At 47.1% G+C, this 18284-nt stretch overlaps 1 protein-coding gene across 3 annotated transcripts in view; it reads right to left on the bottom strand.

Moving 5' to 3' along the window:
• chst10 (carbohydrate sulfotransferase 10) overlaps nt 1-16366 on the bottom strand; it is a 37809-nt gene extending 21443 nt beyond the window's left edge. Inside the window, exons 1-3 of one of the 3 annotated variants that reach the window (XM_059964461.1) lie at nt 16104-16366; nt 5077-5268; nt 2871-2990 (exon numbers count right to left, since the gene is read on the bottom strand). In XM_059964461.1, coding sequence (XP_059820444.1) covers nt 2871-2964 — 94 coding nt within the window. In that variant the 5' untranslated portion in view covers nt 2965-2990; nt 5077-5268; nt 16104-16366. Of the gene's footprint in view, nt 1-2870; nt 2991-5076; nt 5269-15785; nt 16079-16103 lie in introns of those variants that run through there. The other 2 variants (XM_059964460.1, XM_059964459.1) reach the window with 2 other exon arrangements.
• Nucleotides 16367-18284: the final 1918 nt, after the last annotated feature.

The following is an 18284-nucleotide window of genomic DNA, read 5'->3' as shown; positions in this document are numbered from 1 at the left end:
CCAACACGGACTGACTATGGTATATCTGGCAAGTTGTCCAAGATCCAGTTACAGAGGTACTGAGACTCAACGAAGACAGTGTACCCACCAGCCTCTGAGGGATGACCATATTAAATGCCAAACTGAAGTCGATAAATGCTATCCTGATGTATGAGGCACCATTTTCCAGTTGGGAATGGATCAAGTGGAGGACAGAGGCTCTGCCATTGTCAGTGGACTGATTTGAGTGATAAGCATACTGAAAAAGGTCTGATGTAGCAGGAAGATGGAACTTAATGCAGTCCAAAACCAGCCACTCAAAGCATTTCATTATTGTGATACTGGATGGTAATTGTTAAGGCAGATTACCGTTGCCCTCTTGGGCATGGGATGATGGTTGCTGCCAGAACAGTGCACTGTTTGAGAGATGTTGAAGATGTACATTTACATTTCCATTATCTGGGCTGCAGAGTCTCTCAGCATCCAATCAGGTACGTTCAGGCCCCACAGCTTTACGTGGGCTGAACCAGCTAGGGTTTTTCTCTCACCAGCTGCAGAAGACAGACTGCCTGCTCTTCAGGAAGCCGTGTGGTAGTCCTTCCTCACCAGTACATTTCTCTGTACATCAAACTGAGCATAAAAGATATTCAGCCTATCAGGATGAGAAACATCACTGTCATTGATTTGCAGGACGGACTTGTACCGTGTTATGATCTGAATGCCCTGCCAGATGCGCCTCTGGTGTCACAGAAATGACTGTAAATTCTCTGAATAATCCTGCTTTGCCTTAAGAGGATAGGAAAGCGCAACTTTTGCTGATTTAAGAGCTGTCTTATTCCCCAAATTTGAACTCCCAGCAGGGCGTGGGCCTCTGCTGTCAACCATGCCTTCTGATTTTCCAGCACAGAAATGTGCTCAATAACGATGACATTCTCAATGCACTTCTCTACATAGCCAGTCACAGATCCTGCATTTTCAATGTGTTGTCATAGGTAGCTGCCTCCTTGAACATGTGCTAGTCTGTGTTTGCAGAACAGTCCTGTATCATTGATGTTGCTCCTCCTGGCCAGGTCTTTATCTCCCTTTGAACTGGTTTGACTTGTAATCAATGGTTGATACGCAGGAATTAGCAGAGTAGATAAGTGCTCAAACTATCCAAGGTGGAGGTGGACATAGCCTTGTAAGACCTTGCTGGTACATTCAAAGTCTAATGCATTCTCACCTTTAATAGCAAAGTCAACATGCTGATAAAACTTAGGCAGGACTATTTCTAAGTGAGTTGCCCACAATAGAGAAACAGGGTGTGTAGCTTGGAAGTCCACTGATGGCACCATGTGGCTCATACAACGCTTCCCCAACATGAGCATATTGAGTGGGGGAAGTACACAGCCACAATCACAATGGCTGTGATCTCTGTGTAAATAGAACGGAGAAAAGTCTGCATTTTGCAGTTAAAAACTCTACCAGAGGTGAACAGTGGTGCTAACTTCGAAGCATTAGCACACCAGTTCTTATTAATGTAGATACGTAGCCCTCCTCCAGGAGTCTTAGCAGAAGTTGCAACATTTCTATCTGCCTGTGGAGATAAAACCCTCTAACATGAAGGCCACTTCAGGCGTGGTACACTGGAGGCACCTTTCCGTCACGAAGAGCATGCAGCAGTCCTATATCTCCTGCTGATTCAGTTGCAGACGCAGGTAATCTAGTCAGCCAGCAACTTGCTGGTAATGCCTGATGTTCTTAATATCCAGCAGTGTCTTGCAATCATAAGGAAGATGTAAAGGATGAACAATTACACTCTTAGCTGGAGCTTGAGTGGCCACTGCGAATGGGAATGCTGTCACCTTGAGTAATGTACTCTTCAGTGCCGCATTTCAATTGTAAATTACATTTTGGCGCAGAAGCTTTAATGACGGTACACGATGAAAATTTCATAACAGATTTATTCATGTTAGCTCAAAACATTTTGAAATTTTATTGTTAATATTAGAAAGTTTACTTAGAGGAAATAAGCAACATTATTTTGCAGCAATTCAAGTTGAACATGTTTTATTTCTACTTGCTGGTGAGGTCTGAATATGAAATTAAAAAATTACAGTGTGTAATTTGCATCAAGTGTGAGAATCACAATAATGTTACAAAAAGAAAATGTTTTCATACTTAACAGACATCTCATTAATCCATCCATTACATTAGATTACAAAATGAAAGAAAAAAAACTGGCAATCATTTAATAATGATTGATCACAATACTGAAACTTTTTCAATTAAATTTTAAAATGAAAGAAAATTTCATATTTTTTAAGGTGGTATTTATGGTGTATAATCCAGATAGCACGTTGAGAAAAGGTCTAATCCCTGTTCATGGCTTTCTTCCTTTTTAAATTATTTTACAGCCAACAATATTTACCCAGCAACTTAACACAGCTGAAGAACACCGTGGCTATGTTGGCTTTTTAAGAGTTGTGTTTGGGATGGCCCAGACTTACTGGAAAATACTGGTATATCTACATTGGTATCGATCCATCCCTTCCTCTGCAAATGTGTGCTGTAAGATGAATGAGCATCACTTAAAGAGACAAACTTCTTAACAAAGGTCAGGCCTGCTTTCATATAATCAAGATCAATCTGCTGAGTATAATATGTTTTGATGGTTCCATATTCAACATGATATTCAAGAGTCAGATAGTATATAAGCACACAATGAATAACCAAAATGTCTTTCAACATATTCTGTGACGCTCCTCCACCATGACAGTACTCAAGATTTAGATCAAATTCCAAATTATCGAGTTTTACATGAAGAGGAAATGCATTTCAATACAATTGCTGCTACAAAGAAAAATCAAGTTAGATCTGAAAGATTAAATGTGAGAAATGATCTTTAATACCTGCCCTACTTTCTTTATCTTTGAGAAGTAGAATAAACAGCAATGTGAAGAATATCCATCCAAATATAACCAGTAGCAAATATCGGTGCCGCATGTTTTCAGATACAAGCCATTTGTATTCTGCAAAATAAAAGAATATTTGAAAATTAGAGTACTTACCAAATTCCAACCTCTAGGTTCTCAGAAGTTAAGGAAGTACACTTAAATATTTAGAGCATTTCAGCTTTGTTGATTCAAAACTACTTACACAGTGAAAGAAACTTTTTTTGTTAAGGCAATGAAAATTATAAATATTCAAATGAACACAATCTTTGCTTTATTAATAAAATGCACTACAGCTTTGTTAACACATAAATTTGTAAAAGGAAGGTGCAAGAGAAACCAAAGAAAGATGTTAACATCAAAGAGGCCTTATCTTTAGTCTAGTAGTAAATTCTGTAAATTTTAGACAAGACATAGGAGAAAACTGTTATTTGCCCCATCGAGACTGTCCTGTCATTTGAACATGACTCATTTATTTTCCCTCCCAACCCTATCCTTCTGCTTTCTTGCCTTAACGTATGATGCCCTTACTAATCAAGAACCTATTAACCTCCCCTCTACCCAATGACTTAGCCTCCACAGCCATCTGTGGCAATGAATGTTACAGCTTCACCACCTACTAACTAAAGAACTTCCTTGTCTCTAATCCAAAGAGATGTCCTATTCTGCGGCTGTGCCCTCTACTTCTAGTCTCTCCCACTGTATTGGAAACATTGTCTCCATGTTCACTCTGACTAGGCCTTTCAATATTCAGTAGATTTCCATGAGATTCCACACTCCACGGCCCCCCCCCCCCCCCACCATTTCTGCTAAACTCCACCAAGTACAGGGCCAGAGCTAACAAACACTCCTCATACATTAACTCTTCAATTCCTGGATATATTCTCGTGAAATTCCTCTGAACCCTCTCCAATGCCAACACATCCTCTCTTAGATAAAAGGCCCAGAACTGCATACAATATTCCAAGTGCAGTCTGACCAACACCTTACAAACTTTCAACATTACATCCTTGCTCTTAGATGCTCAAAAAGAATGCTAACATCACATTTGTCTTTCTTGCTATTGACACAACCTTCAAGTTAACCATTAGGGAATCCTGCATTAATACTCCCAAGTCCCTTTGACACTCAGATTTCTGAATTTCTTCCTGCTTAGAATATACACCTTTATTCCTTTAACCAAAATGCCTAGCAATACACTTCCCTACACTGTATTACATCTGCCACTTCTTTCCCCGTTCTCCTAATCTGCAGACTCCCTGCTTCCTCAACACTACCTGACCTCAACCTATCTTTGTATCAATCATAATCTTAGCCATAAATCCATCAGCTCTGTCTTCAAGATCACTGGTGAATAATATGTAAAGTACTGGTACCAACACTAACCCCAGGGGAACATCACTAGTCGCCAATCAGAAAAGGCCCCCTTATTCCCACTTTTTGCTTCCTGCCCATCAGTCAATATTCTTTCCACGCTAGTATCTTTTCTGTAAAACCATGGGTTCTTAATCCTGTTCAGCAGCCTCATTTGTGGTTCCTTGTCAATGACCTTCTAAAAATCCAAGTAAACACCATTCCCTGCCTCTCCTTTATCTATCCTGCATGTTATTTCTTCAAAGAATTCCAACAGATTTGTCAGGTAAGATTTCCCTTAAGGAAACCATGCTAACTTCAGTCTACTTTATTGCAGTGGTCCCCAACCACTGGGCCTCGGATTGGTACTGGGCCACAAAGCATGTGCTACCAGGCTGCGAGGAAACAATAAGATTTGGCAATATGAAACGATATGAGTCAGCTGCACCTTTCCTCATTCCCTGTCATGCCCACTGTTGAATGCACGAGGTCATTACCCACGCGAGGTCATCAGTTGCCTAAACGCAGTGACACCCTTGTGCCAGGGGTCACTGGTTGGCCTCGGGTAACCAGCCGCCTCGTGTGGTCAGCGAGAAGTGTCGTTGATACTGGCTTGGAGCGCGGACAGATGGGCGCTGCCTCTAAACCTGTTTAGCAAATCAAATGTTCATGGGGAATCCAATGCTAAAATACTCACAGATGACCTAATTCGGGCTCAGGGTTTCGTAAGCAGCAGAGCAGCTACCTCGCTGTGATTTACTGAAAGTCATCCCTCGAGCCAAACTTTTGTCGGCCACTAGATCCTACCTACCTACAAGGGGGGCAGGCACGCACCCTGTCGCACTCTTCACTCGCTCGGTTGGTCACTGTCTTCGGACTGCAACCCCGGCACAGGGACCTCCGGCCCTCATCTTGTCCTCTCACCCCACCACGACCAGCCGCACCTGGCCAAGGCGTTTGGCAGCAGGCAGGCAGGAGGCTGGAGTTTGGGCCCGAAGGCTGTCTAATGAAGCAATCAAAAATGCTTTGGCACCTTAAGTCCAAGCACCCTGCACTTAAAAGACAAATCCGTTGAGTTTTTGAGCACAAAAAACATGAGCAAGCGGGACAGAAGCAAGTGCCAAGAGCCACAAAAATCTAAATTGCAGAATAGACTGGACTTAAGGATCTCCCTTCGAGTATCGCTCTCTCCCATCACCCCTCGATGGGACTCTCTTGTTGCAGGGAAACAAGCCAAGTGCTCCCACTGATTCAGCAATATTGGTGTGTTGCAATGATTTTATATGTTCATACGAGGAAAATATGCACTTTGTTTAATATCCAAACGTTACTTAAGATGTTATACTATTGACTTATAAATGACATAATTGACTTTCACTATATTCATGCAAGGAAAATGTGTGTAACATTAAATTCGTAAGATAAACCCTTTTAAAAATGAAATTGAGTGTATTAGCCACTTATAAGTGACTCATAGTTGACTTATCACTTATATTCCGGTCGTGATTAACAACCCCACCGTCAGCTGGTCCGCAATATTAAATCAGTCCAAGTGTACAATGTCCTGTGTATGTTACTCAAAATGGCCTCTTTGGTTTGTTACGAGTAGGAATGCTTCTTTGTTGGAAAAGTGTTTCTCTCGCCGTGGTTTCGCTTTAGAATGGCTGATATGGTAATTGTATTCATTTGTTAATCAATGGGGAATGTTATTGTGTCTTGTGATGCTGGGAACTTGGGGGAGGGGTTTTCGCGGGTTTTTGGTGTGAGGGGAGTCGGGAGAAAGACGCCGAGGGAGGTGGACGTGCGCTCGGAAGATCACCGGGGAGTCCGGGGTGGAAGACGTGGAAGTCGGAGGCAAGCGACAAAGGGTCGAATGGTTCGATGGTTGAGCTCCAACGAGTGCACTAAACAGACTGAACTTTGATAAGTTGGCGCCTTTTGTTTTTTTTCCTTATATATATATAGTATTGCCTAATACTCTTTTAATTTTAGTAAACTCTTTAAAGTGTATTTCATAACGGTATTTGTTGTGGGTTTGATACTGTTGGTGAGCGCGAGGCATAAACTCGATTCTCACAGCACCTGCGCATACGGGAGGTGGGTTGGTGAGTGGCTGGATCTCTGTTTCCCCTAGACATATACCAGCCTTTTGGGTAAGTGTTACATTTGTGGGGGCTTGTCCGGGATTGGATTGTCAGGGGCTGTGGAATCGCGCAGGCAGCAGAGCGGAGATGGACAGAGATAAGATTGTTTGTTGGTGCGAATTTGAAGGTGTACCAGTACAGTACGCATGCGTAGTGAGCGGAGTGGATTTTCGAGTTTCGGGAGACGCAATAGTGCGGGGTTTAAGTTCGGTGATGGGTATTGGGCAGGTAGAATTGGTAGCTAGACGGTGTGGTAAAGAGGTAGAGTCTAGCTGGGTGTTGGTTCATACGAGTGCTGACGTCAGGACGGTGGAACTGCCGGCGACGGTCAGTATACTGGGGGAGGAGGGGCTGTGGGGGCTCCACTCCTTCTCCAAGGATGAGGCTGAGGAGACATCGGAGGAGCTAGAGCTAGAGGTGGACCCCCGACAGGTGGCCGGCACTAGTAAAGGGAGGTGGGAAGTGGGAGTCGTGACTAGGCCCCGCCCCCAGGTAGGGTGGAAGCCTCAGAGCTGGCAGCCGCACTTAACTCCCTGGAGAGGGTGGCCGAGAGGCCATGGCTGAAGCTGGGGGTGTTCTCCGGAGCCAAGCCTACTCCGGACGGGGAGGTGGACTATGAGACCTGGATCGAGCATACGTCCTTGATGTTAGAGGAGTGGCCAGGCTCGGAGGAGAAGAGGCAGCGATTGGTGGGAAGGTTGAGGGGTTTAGCAGCCAAAACCGTCTGGGAGTTGAAAGCAGAGAAGTCTGGGGCTTCAGTGGAGGAATGCATAGAAGTTTTGGAGGGAGCGTTTGGGTTGTCAGGGGAACCCTGGCTGCTTTTAGCGGAGTTCCAACGCCTGGAACAATGGAGAGGGGAAAAGCTCTCCGAGTACATATTTCGGATGGAGGGGATGCTCTCGGGACTGTGGCGCCGGGGGGTAGTGAAGGCGACTGACGTGGCTAGCATGAGGATAAGTCAGATATTCAGTGGCTCTCTGGAGGAGGACAAGGTGGCGTGGACTATCCGGCAGGCTTATAGGAAAGGTCCCCCTCCATCGTTCGGGCAACTGATTAGAGAGGTGCGAGAGGAAGAGAGAGCGTTGGGGCGGAAAAGGGGCGCGGGCCTACGAGAGCGATCCTCAGCGATACAGGAAGTGATGGCTGGAAGGAGGAATGACAACCCCCCGGGGAGTAGGGAACCCCCTCTGGAGGGGAGGGACAGGGGAGGTACCCACTCTCAGCGGCGATCAGTGCAGTGGATTGGGAGCAGGAGCCGTCCTGGGAGAGGAGGGATGGCAGGCAGTGTGTGCTTTAACTGTGGGAAAGAGAGGTATTTCAGGCGGGACTGTGGGCAGCCGAGGGTGTGCTATAGCTGTGGAGAGGAGGGTCACTTTAGGTGGGATTGTGAGAGACAAGGAGTCCCGCGGAGGACAAGCCCCCCTACGACTAAAAAGGGAGAGGTGTCGGGAAACTTAGGAGAGGCTCAGTGACGGAATGGACTGGACCCTCTGGAGGAACACGTTCCCAGAGATCAGCCAGGGGACCACTGGGTGCCCACTCCTCTATTCCTGATGGGCTGGTAGGACCCCGTGCCAGTGTGGGTCTTCGGATAGAGGAGGTTTACATAAAAGCCGTTCTTGATACGGGATCGCAGGTGACCTTATTGTACCGGTCTTTCTACAACCAATATCTAAATCATTTGCCCGTAACCCCATTTGACGCCCTGCAGATTTGGGGTGTACCCGTACGATGGGTACCTATCGGTGAGATTGGAGTTCTCGGAGGGCGATGTGAGAGTGTCTGAAGCTATTGAGACATTGGTGTTGGTGTGCCCTGACCCGGTGGAAACCGGTGGTGCTGCCCTCCTGGTGGGGACTAACTCCCCCGTTGTGCGACGGCTCCTGGGAGCTTGTAAGGAGAAAGGGGGGGAAGACTTTCTGGAGACCCTCTCGGTGCATCCAGTGTTTCGAGCAGTGTTCGAAGAAGGGGTTGCCTCCCTAGGGCTGGACCTGGAGTGTAAACGAGGGACGGTGTGCTGTACGCAGGTGAGCCCCAAGGTGGTCCGACCAGGGGAGGTAGCACTAGTGATGGAGACCCCCAGATTCCCAGGAGTGCCGACGGGAGAAGCCCTGTTAGTAGACACCCCAGACGATCTTGAAGGGGAGACACGATTTCCGGCGGGGGCGCTGGTGAGGCCCAAAGTGCAGAGACCAGGGGTGGTACATGCAAGGCGTATAGCTATAAGAGTCAGGAACACCACGGCAAGAGAAATCACCTTTAAGAGGGGAATGCCGCTGGCACATGTGTTCCCGGTGACGGTAATGTTTAGTGCACCAGTGCGGACCTCTAATGGGGAGGGATTGGAGCATCGAAGGGAGCTGACCGCTGAAGCCTTTAACTTCGGGGATTCCCCAGTGTCGCCGGAGTGGAAACACCGGCTAGTGGAGAAGATGCTGAAGATGGAAGCTGTTTTTTCTCGGGACGAGTTTGATGTTGGCTGCTCCAAAAGCACTCACCACACCATCCGGGTGACGGAAGACACCCCGTTCCGAGAGAGATCCCAGCGGCTGGCTCTGGCAGATGTTGAGGACATGTGACAGCACTTGTGCAAGTTGAGGAAGGCCGAAATCATAGCTGAGTCCCAAAGTCCTTATGTGTCCCCAATAGTGGTGGCACGGAAGAATGGGCGAGTGAGCATGTGTGTTGACTACAGGACGCTGAATCGGCAAACTGTCCCTGATCAATATACTGTCCCAAGAGTCGAGGATGCGCTGGCCTGCCTGAGCGGTGCAAAGTGGTTCAGTGTGCTGGATTTAAGAAGTGGGTATTACCAGATCCCGATGAGTGCGGGCCATAAAGAGAAGACCGCTTTTATCTGCCCGCTGGGGCTCTTTCAGTTCCAACGAATGCCCCAAGGCATATCGGGAGCCCCAGCCACCTTCCAGAGGCTCATGGAGGGAACTGTGGGGGATATGAATCTGTTAGAGGTGCTGGTGTACCTGGACGATTTGATAGTGTTTGGATCGACTTTGGAGGAACATGAGGGGAGGCTGTTGAAGGTGTTGGGCCGGCTTAATGAAGAAGGATTGAAGCTTTCCCTGGACAAATGCCAGTTCTGCAAGTCGTCGGTTAGCTATGTTGGCTATATCATTTCGCAAGAGGGAGTGGCTACTGATCCAACCAAGATAGAGGCCTTGACCACCTGGCCGAGACCCCAGAAAGTGGCGCTCTGCGCTCATTTTGGGGGTTCTGTGTGTATTACAGGCGATTTGTGAAAGGATACGCCAAAGTGTGTCACCCGTTGACACAGCTGTTGTGTGGCTATCCCCCGATGGGAAAGAAGAGGACGGGGGACCAGAGGCAGGACACTGGAGGATACTGGAACCCGGCGGAACCTTTTGGCTCGAGATGGGATGATCAATGTGAAGAGACGTTCCGATTTTTGAAAAGGGCACTGACCCAGGCCCCGGTGTTGGCTTTTGCCGATCCCCAGAAGCCATATGTGCTGCACACGGATGCCAGCCGAGAGGGTCTCGGGGCTGTTCTGTACCAGGAGCATGGCAAAGCATTGAGGCCGGTAGCCTTTGTCAGCCGAAGCTTATCGCCATCGGAGAGAAACTATCCCACTCACAAGTTGGAGTTCCTGGTGCTGAAGTGGGCTGTGGTGGACAAGCTGGGCGATTACCTGTACGGTGCCAAGTTTGAGGTGAGAATGGATAACAATCCTCTCACTTATATTTTGACTCGGCGAAGCTGGATGCCACAGGACATCGGTGGCTGGCGGCCTTGTCAGTATATGATTTCAGCCTGAGGTACCGCCCCGGAAGCAAGAACGTCGATGCGGGTGCTTTGTCTCATCGGGAGTCGGGGGAACAGGAGAGGGACTAGGAGTGGGAGTGTGTCCCTGCCCCTGGAGTGAAGGCGATGTGTCAGTTTGCTGTCACCGTGAAGGCCGAGGGAAGAGGGAGGCTGGAATGAGCCGTGGACCATTTGGGGGTTTTTGACGACGCCATACCCCTAGCTTACTGTGACCTGACCGCACTGGGGACTAAACAGTTGCCGGAACTGAGTCCGAGGGAAGTGGCAACTGCTCAGCAAAATGACCCGGGCATTGGCACAGTGTGGAGAGCGGTCGAGAAGGGGGATGCGGCGTTGGCTGAGAAGGCGAAACACCCATGCGTGCCTCTGTTGTTGAAGGAGTGGTCTCGGTTGAAGTTAAAGAACCAAATCTTGTACCGGGTAACGACGCCTCCGGACCAACCCCGCTGTTGGCAACTGGTCCTGCCGGAGGAGTATCGCCAGGCTGTAATCCAGGCCTTACATGATGATTCTGGACACTTGGGGGTGGAAAAGACCTATGGATTACTCAAAGACCGGTTCTACTGGCCCCGGATGAGGGGGGACGTCGAAGAATACTGTAGGGGATGCAGTCGTTGCATCCGGAGGAAGACCCTGCCAGCGTTGGCGGCTCCACTGTCGCACTTGCAGAGTGCGGGACCTCTGGACCTGGTATGTATGGATTTCCTGTCGATTGAGCCTGACACCAACAACACCGCGAATGTCTTAGTCATCACCGATCATTACACTCGCTATGCTCAGGCATTTCCCACTAAGGATCAGAAGGCGACGACAGTGGCGAAGGTGTTATGCGAGAAGTATTTTGTGCATTACAGCCTTCCCAGGCAAATCCATAGTGATCAGGGGCGGGACTTTGAGAGCCGCCTTATCCATGAATTACTGACTATGCTTGGGGTTGAGAAATCCAGGACTACCCCTTATCACCCACTGGGAGATCCTCAGCCAGAAAGATTCAACAGGACCTTGTTGGATATGCTCGGGACGCTGGAGATTGGGCAGAAAAGCAGGTGGAGTCGTCATATTGGACAATTGGTTCACTGTTACAATTGTACTCGCAATGATGCTACAGGATATTCGCCCTTTTATCTGATGTTCGGGCGGGAAGCGAGGTTGCCCATTGACTTGTGTTTTGGGGGTGGAGTGGGTGAATTACCCGGGAAGTCCCATCTAAAGTATCTGTCCGACGTGAAGAGGGAGTTACAGAGGGCATACGAGTTGGCCGAGGCGGCGCCTACCAACCAAAATCAGAGAAATAAGATGCGGTATGATCGAAAGGTGAAGTTTGTCCAATTATTGCCGGGCGACCGGGTCCTTTTACGGAATTTGGGACTCCCTGGTAAGCACAAGTTGGCAGATCGATGGGCGGCCATCCCCTATGTAATAGAGAGCCAGATGCCGAGCCTGCCAGTTTACCGGGTGAAACCTGAGGATGGGAAAGGGCCTATCAAGGTACTCCATCAGAATCACCTGCTGCCACTGGGTCAAGCGGTGCAGGTGGATAAGGAGCGCGAGTGGGAGGTTACGCCTAGTACAAGGCCTCTGCGAGGGTGCGGAGAAAGGGAAGAGCCCGCTGCTGAACAGCGGGGACGGGTCCCTCACCCGGAAATGGCTACCGATTCGGAAGAGGACGACTCAGATGAGTGGCCCCTGTTCCCATTCACTGGTGCTCCAGTACCAGGAGAGGAGGCTCCTAGCCCTTCCCATACTGAATTGGGTGAGAGGAGGGAAGGTCTTGAGGGTCAGATGGAGAGGCAGCCAACATTGGTGGGAGAGAGGGTGGAACCCAAACGTGAGCCGGAGGGAGGACCCCCGTGAGGAAGGGGGTGAGGGTCTGTCAGGTAGACCAGGGGTGTCCGAGACAGTGGGTTTGCAGGTGACGAGGGAGCCCAGTGGGGCAGAAGGGGTATGGAGTTCTCAGAGGATTAGGCGCCCCCCGGAGCGGTTGACATATGTGGTACCAGGAGAACCGAGTGTGATTTCTACTGCTCTGGGTAGTTATGTCACTGCTTTCTGCACCTGGGTTGGGTTTTGTGTATTGCAAGAAGCTTTGGGGAACTCTAGTAATGCCATGAGGGCATGACATTTGCTGGTGGGGAGAGAATGTACAATGTCCTGTGTATGTTACTCAAAATGGCCTCTTTGGTTTGTTACGAGTAGGAATGCTTCTTTGTCAGATAAGTGTTTCTCTCGCCGTTGTTTCGCTTTAGAATGGCTGATATGGTAATTGTATTCATTTGTTAATCAATGGGGAATGTTATTGTGTCTTGTGATGCTGGGAACTTGGGGGAGGGGTTTTCGCGGGTTTTTGGCGTGAGGGGAGTCGGGAGAAAGACGCCGAGGGAGGTGGACGTGCGCTCGGAAGATCACCGGGGAGTCCGGGGTGGAAGACGTGGAAGTCGGAGGCAAGCGACGAAGGGTCGAATGGTTCGATGGTTGAGCTCCAACGAGTGCACTAAACAGACTGAACTTTGATAAGTTGGCGCCTTTTGTTTTTTTCCATATATATAGTATTGCCTAATACTCTTTTAATTTTAGTAAACTCTTTAAAGTGTATTTCATAACGGTATTTGTTGTGGGTTTGATACTGTTGGCAGGCGCGAGGCATAAACTCGATTCTCACAGCACCTGCGCATACGGGAGGTGGGTTGGTGAGTGGCTGGATCTCTGTTTCCCCTAGACATATACCAGCCTTTTGGGTAAGTGTTACTCAAGGATCAAAAAAGGTTGGTGACCCCTGCTTTATTGTGTGCCTCCAAGTATCCCAAAACTTCATCTCTTATAATGGACTCCAACATCTTGGCAACTGCTGAAGTCAAGTTAACTGGCTTCTAATTTCCTGTCTTCTGCCTCCTTCCCTTCTTAAAGAATGGAGTGATATTTGCAATTTTCCAGTCCTCTGGAACCACTCCAAAATCTAATGATTCTTGAAAGATCACTAGTAATGCCTCCACAATCTCTTCAGCTACCTTTCAAAACCACGGGATGTAGTTCATCAGGTCCAAGTGACTTAAAGACTGACGCATATTCAATTCATTTTGATGACAGACAGAATTTAAATTAATATACTTGTACATTATTTCAAATTTGTTGCTTTCCAATTTAGACTCAAGAAGCCACCTGTGAATGTGATAATTGCGGTAAGGAAAAATTAAAGCAATCTTTGCCAACAATCTTCATAAGAAAGGATTTGGGTAGCTGGAAGCAAGAAGCCATTGAAACAAAAACCAAGGGACTCTGAGGTACCAGAAGTAACCTTTTACATTAAATAGAAAAAGAACAGTACAGCACAAGAACAGGCTCTTTGGCCCACACTTGGCCCACAACGTTGTGCTGAACTAATTAAACAAGGAATTAAATGCCTAACTTATCACTTCTAAGTACACAATAACCATACTCCTCCATTATCTGCATATTCATATGCCTATCTCAGAGCTTCCTAAATGCCTGTGATACTTGCCTCCTATACCACCCCGGCACCTAACTCTGTAAAAACAAACCTGCGTAACACATCTCCTTTAAACTTTAACTCTTCCCCACCTCCCCCAGCTCTCAATCTTAAAAAAAAACTTCTATTAGGCCCAACCTGAGCCCCTACTGCTCCAGCAAAAACAAACCAAGTTTGTCCAACCTCTACTTGAAGCACATGCCCTCAAATCCTGGTAAACCTCTTCACTCTGTAAAGCTTCCACATTCTTTGTACAATAGGGCAGGCAGAATTGAATGCAAAACTCCAGATGTGGTCCAGCCAGAATTTTATAAAGCTGCACACAAGTCTTGAATTTAATGCTTCAGTTAATAAAAGCAAGCAGGCCATGCACCTTCACTACCACCTCATCAACCTTTACAGCCACTCATAGGGAGCTGTGTTGTTGGACCCCAAGATTCCTGTGCTTCAGAATTACAATCAAGTTTAATGCTGTGAAATTTGTTGTTTGGCAGCAGCAGTACATTGCAATACATAATAATTTTTAAAATCTCTAAATTACAATATAAAACATTGAAATAAATAATGAAAACAAGAGTAAAAAGTACTGAGGGAATGTACATGGGTTCATTGTCCATTCAGAAATCTGATGGTGGTGGGGAAGAGCTGTTCGTGGAATGCTGAGTGTGTGTCTTCAGGCTCCAGTACCTCGTCCTTAATGGTAGCAATGAGAAGAGAGCTTGTCCTGAATGATGGATGCCACCTTTTGAAGGTGCCATGGGTGCTGGGGACATTAGTGCCCAGGATGGAAATAGCTCAGTTCACAACCTTCTGCCGCTTTTTCTGGTCCTGTGCAGTGGCCCCTCCATACCAGACGCTGATGCAAGCTGATAGAATGCTCTTCACGATACATCTGTAGAAACCTGTGAGTGTCTTTGGTGACATACTCAGCTTCTAATGATATATAGCTGCTATCATGCCTTCTTTGTAATTGCATCAATACAATTGATCTATCCTGGGCCCAGGATAGATTCTCACAGGTGTTGGGACCTAGGAATTTGAAAACTCTTATCTTTTCCACTTACAATAACTAGGTACAATAATTTAGTTTACGCCCTTGGGAGGTAAATGGAGGTGAAGGGCTCAGAGGGATAATGATGGAGCTCAGTGGTCGCCATGGACCTATTGATCCAAAAGGCCTGTACTCCTGCTGTATTGCTTTGCACGGTCCAGTTTCCTGATATGCTTCCACAAGTTCTGTTTGCGAATAATCCTGCAAATTATCTTAGAATATTTGGCTACCAGTTACTGCAAAGCCATAACATTCTAGATTCAAGGCTCATTTCATGGTAGTGAAGCAGCACAGGTGTTACAGCCCGAGGTGTTCCACAGTTCAACTCTGGCGTCGTTCTGTAAGGAGTCTCTGTATGTCGTCTCCAGCGAATGCACGAGTTTTCCCCGGTGCTCCAGTTTCCTCCCACAGTCCAAAGACGTACTGGGTAGGTTAATGTAAATTGGTCATTGGTAAATTGTCCGGTGATTATGTTAGGGTTAACCAGGTTTTGGGGTTTCTGGGGTGGTGTGGCTCAAAGGACCTACTCCACTGGTATCTCTAACTAAACAAACATGCATACATTAGTATTCAGTGTGATGTTATGAAGGTGCTGCATTCTTTAAAAAGTACCAACCTGAGTGAAACATTAAATCAAAACGCTTTATCAAAACGTTAAACGTTAAATATCCCATATCATCACTTCAAGAAGCGGGTAAGTTCTCTTAATGGACCAGTACAAGATTCAACCAGCATTATCAAGTCTTTACTTACCATTTGCAAGACTTGTCCAAAAATGTTTATTTGGAGAACTAGAGTGCAGCATCAACACGATTCTAAACTATTTTGTGAAAGTCCAGTTAGGAAGGTCTAAATGAAAGTCCTTTCACCAAATAATACTAAAAATCTCATAAATCTAATTCAAACAATAGACAAAATTAGATTTCAGCATAAAATTGCGTCCACAATACCCGGACTTTGAATACCTGTGCATCAGCGCCTCTACAACAGTTACAGGTAAGTTCAAAGCAGCGACGGCGGCCCCCGTCCACCAAGCTCACCAGTGATGCAGATCATCCTAGCGGCTGAGAATGAAGCGCTATCTGCTTCGCCCCCTCCTCCAGCCCGGCACGGCAACCGAAGCTCCGGCATCTTTGCCTCCACCTCCCCCCAATCAGCAGCAGCAGCCAAATCTCCGACACCCCCGCCCCGCCAGCAACCGAGGCGCCGACTCCTCGCCAGCCCCAGCAGCCGAGACACCGCAGCATCTCCCTCCCCGGCGGTCGAGGCATCGACATCACGGCCGGAGTGAGTGAGACCCCAAGCACTGGCCGACTGCGACCACAGCTCCGGACTCCCCCCGCTGCAATCTCACCCACCTCCACGTCAGGCCGAGGGAGCAACCATGAACCGCAGCACCCGCTCCCTCACGTCCGACACGAACGCCCATAACAGCCCGCTACAGCGCCCCAGCGGACAGCGCTGGAACTGCTGGAGGAACTCAACCGGTCAGGAAACATCAACAAGACCATAACCCGTAAGACAAAGGAGCAGAAGCCGGCCATTCGCCCCATCGAGTCTGCTCTGCCATTTTATCATGAGCTGATCTATTCTCCCATTTAGTCCCACTCCCCCGCCTTCTCACCATAACCTTTGATGCCCCGGCTACACAGATACCTATCATTCTCTGCCTTAAACACACCCAATGACTTGACCTCCACTGCCGCACGTGGCAACAAATTCCACAGATTCACCGCCCTGTAGCTAAAAAAAAATTCTTTGCATCTCTGTTCTGAATGGGTGCTGTTCAACCCTTAAGTCATGCCCTCTCATACTAGACTCCCCCACCATGGGAAACAACTTTGTCACATGCACTCTGTCCATGCCTTTTAACATTCAAAATGTTTCTATAAGGTCCCCCCTCATTCTTCTCAACTCCAAGGAGTACAGTCCAAGAGCATTCAAACGGTCCTCATATGTTAGCCCTTTCATTCCCAGAATCATTCTAGTGAATCTTCTCTGAACCCTCTCCAATGTCAGCACACCCTTTCTTAAATAAAGAGCCTAAAACTGCACACAGTACTCCAAGTGAGGTCTTACCAGTGCCTTATAGAGTCTCAACATCACATCCCTGCTCTTATATTCTACTCCTCTAGAAATGAATACCAACATTACATTTGCCTTCTTCACCACTGACTCAACCTGGAGGTTAACCTTAAGGGTATCCTGCACGAGGACTCCCAAGTTCCATTGCATCTCAGAACTTTGAATTCTCTCCCCATTTAAATAATAGTCTGCCCATTTATTTCTTCTACCTAAGTGCATGACCGTACACTTTCCAACATTGTATTTCATTTGCCAGTTCTTTGCCCATTCCTCCAAGCTATCCAAGCCTCTCTACAGACTCTCTGTTTCCTCAGCAATACCGGCCCCTCCACCTATCTTTGTATCATCAGCAAACTTAGCCACAAAGCCATCTATTCCATAATCCAAATCATTGATGTACAACGTAAAAAGAAGCGGCCCCAACACGGACCCCTGTGGAACACCACTGGTAACTGGCAGCCAACCAGAATGGGATCCCTGTATTCCCACTCCCTGTTTCCTGCCAATTAGCCAACGCTCTATCCACGTATGTAACTTTCCCGTAATTCCACGGGCTCTTATCTTGTTTAGCAGCCTCATATGCGGCACCTGGTCAAAGGCCTTCCGAAAATCCAAATACACAAATCCAAATCCAAACCCAAATACCAACCCATACGTACTCTTTGGGTCAAATTGGACCCGTTTTGACATTTGACATTGGTAAAAACACCCTCAATGCCAATCTTTAGCCAAAATTTGATGACTTTTCCTAAAGTGACCCAAAATGCACGAAAATGAAAATATTTAAATATTTTATACTTTTGGACAGGTGCTACAAATTTGACCTGTAGCTATTGAAATGGATTTTCAATAGATACGAGTCCCAGTGTGGGTCAAATCAAGGAAAATGGTGGTTTTAGGGAATGTTGAAACTGTGAAACTGTACATGCCATATCTGTGTTTTTTTTTATGGGACAGTAGTGAGAGAGTTCAAGGGGGACCTTGACAGTGTCATGAGGTACCGGAGCTGCCATTTCAGTGACTGAGGTTATGGCAGCAAGACTTAGTGTCCGAGAGGTCACTGATCTGGTCTTCCAAGATGAGCAAGCAGACAGTGATACGGAGGAGGAAGTGTCACAGCAGGAGGACAACATAAAAGAAAACTCTGATTACAGCTCCACAGATGAAGATGACTCTGAGAGAGAGGAGCAGGCAGCAAGGGAGACATTTATGTCCAAGGATAACACAATCAGTTGGTCCTCTTTCTCTTTTCCTTTTTTTTTAATCTTTTTATTGATTCTAAACAAACATAAATGAAACATTGAGTACAAAGAGCTTGAGAGTACATAATTAATAGGTTAAGGTATAAATACAAATAGTTGATAATCCATATATAATAACCTCCCAAACTCCTAGTGGTTACAGAAAATGGAAAAAATAAGACCCCCCCCCCCCAATAAAAAGCAAAAAAAACC

This window comes from Hypanus sabinus, chromosome 3, assembly GCF_030144855.1.
Source record: "Hypanus sabinus isolate sHypSab1 chromosome 3, sHypSab1.hap1, whole genome shotgun sequence".
Lineage (NCBI taxonomy): Eukaryota > Metazoa > Chordata > Chondrichthyes > Myliobatiformes > Dasyatidae > Hypanus > Hypanus sabinus.
The sequence above is the reverse complement of the archived record's forward strand: the minus strand, read 5'-3'. Positions and strand labels throughout refer to the sequence as shown.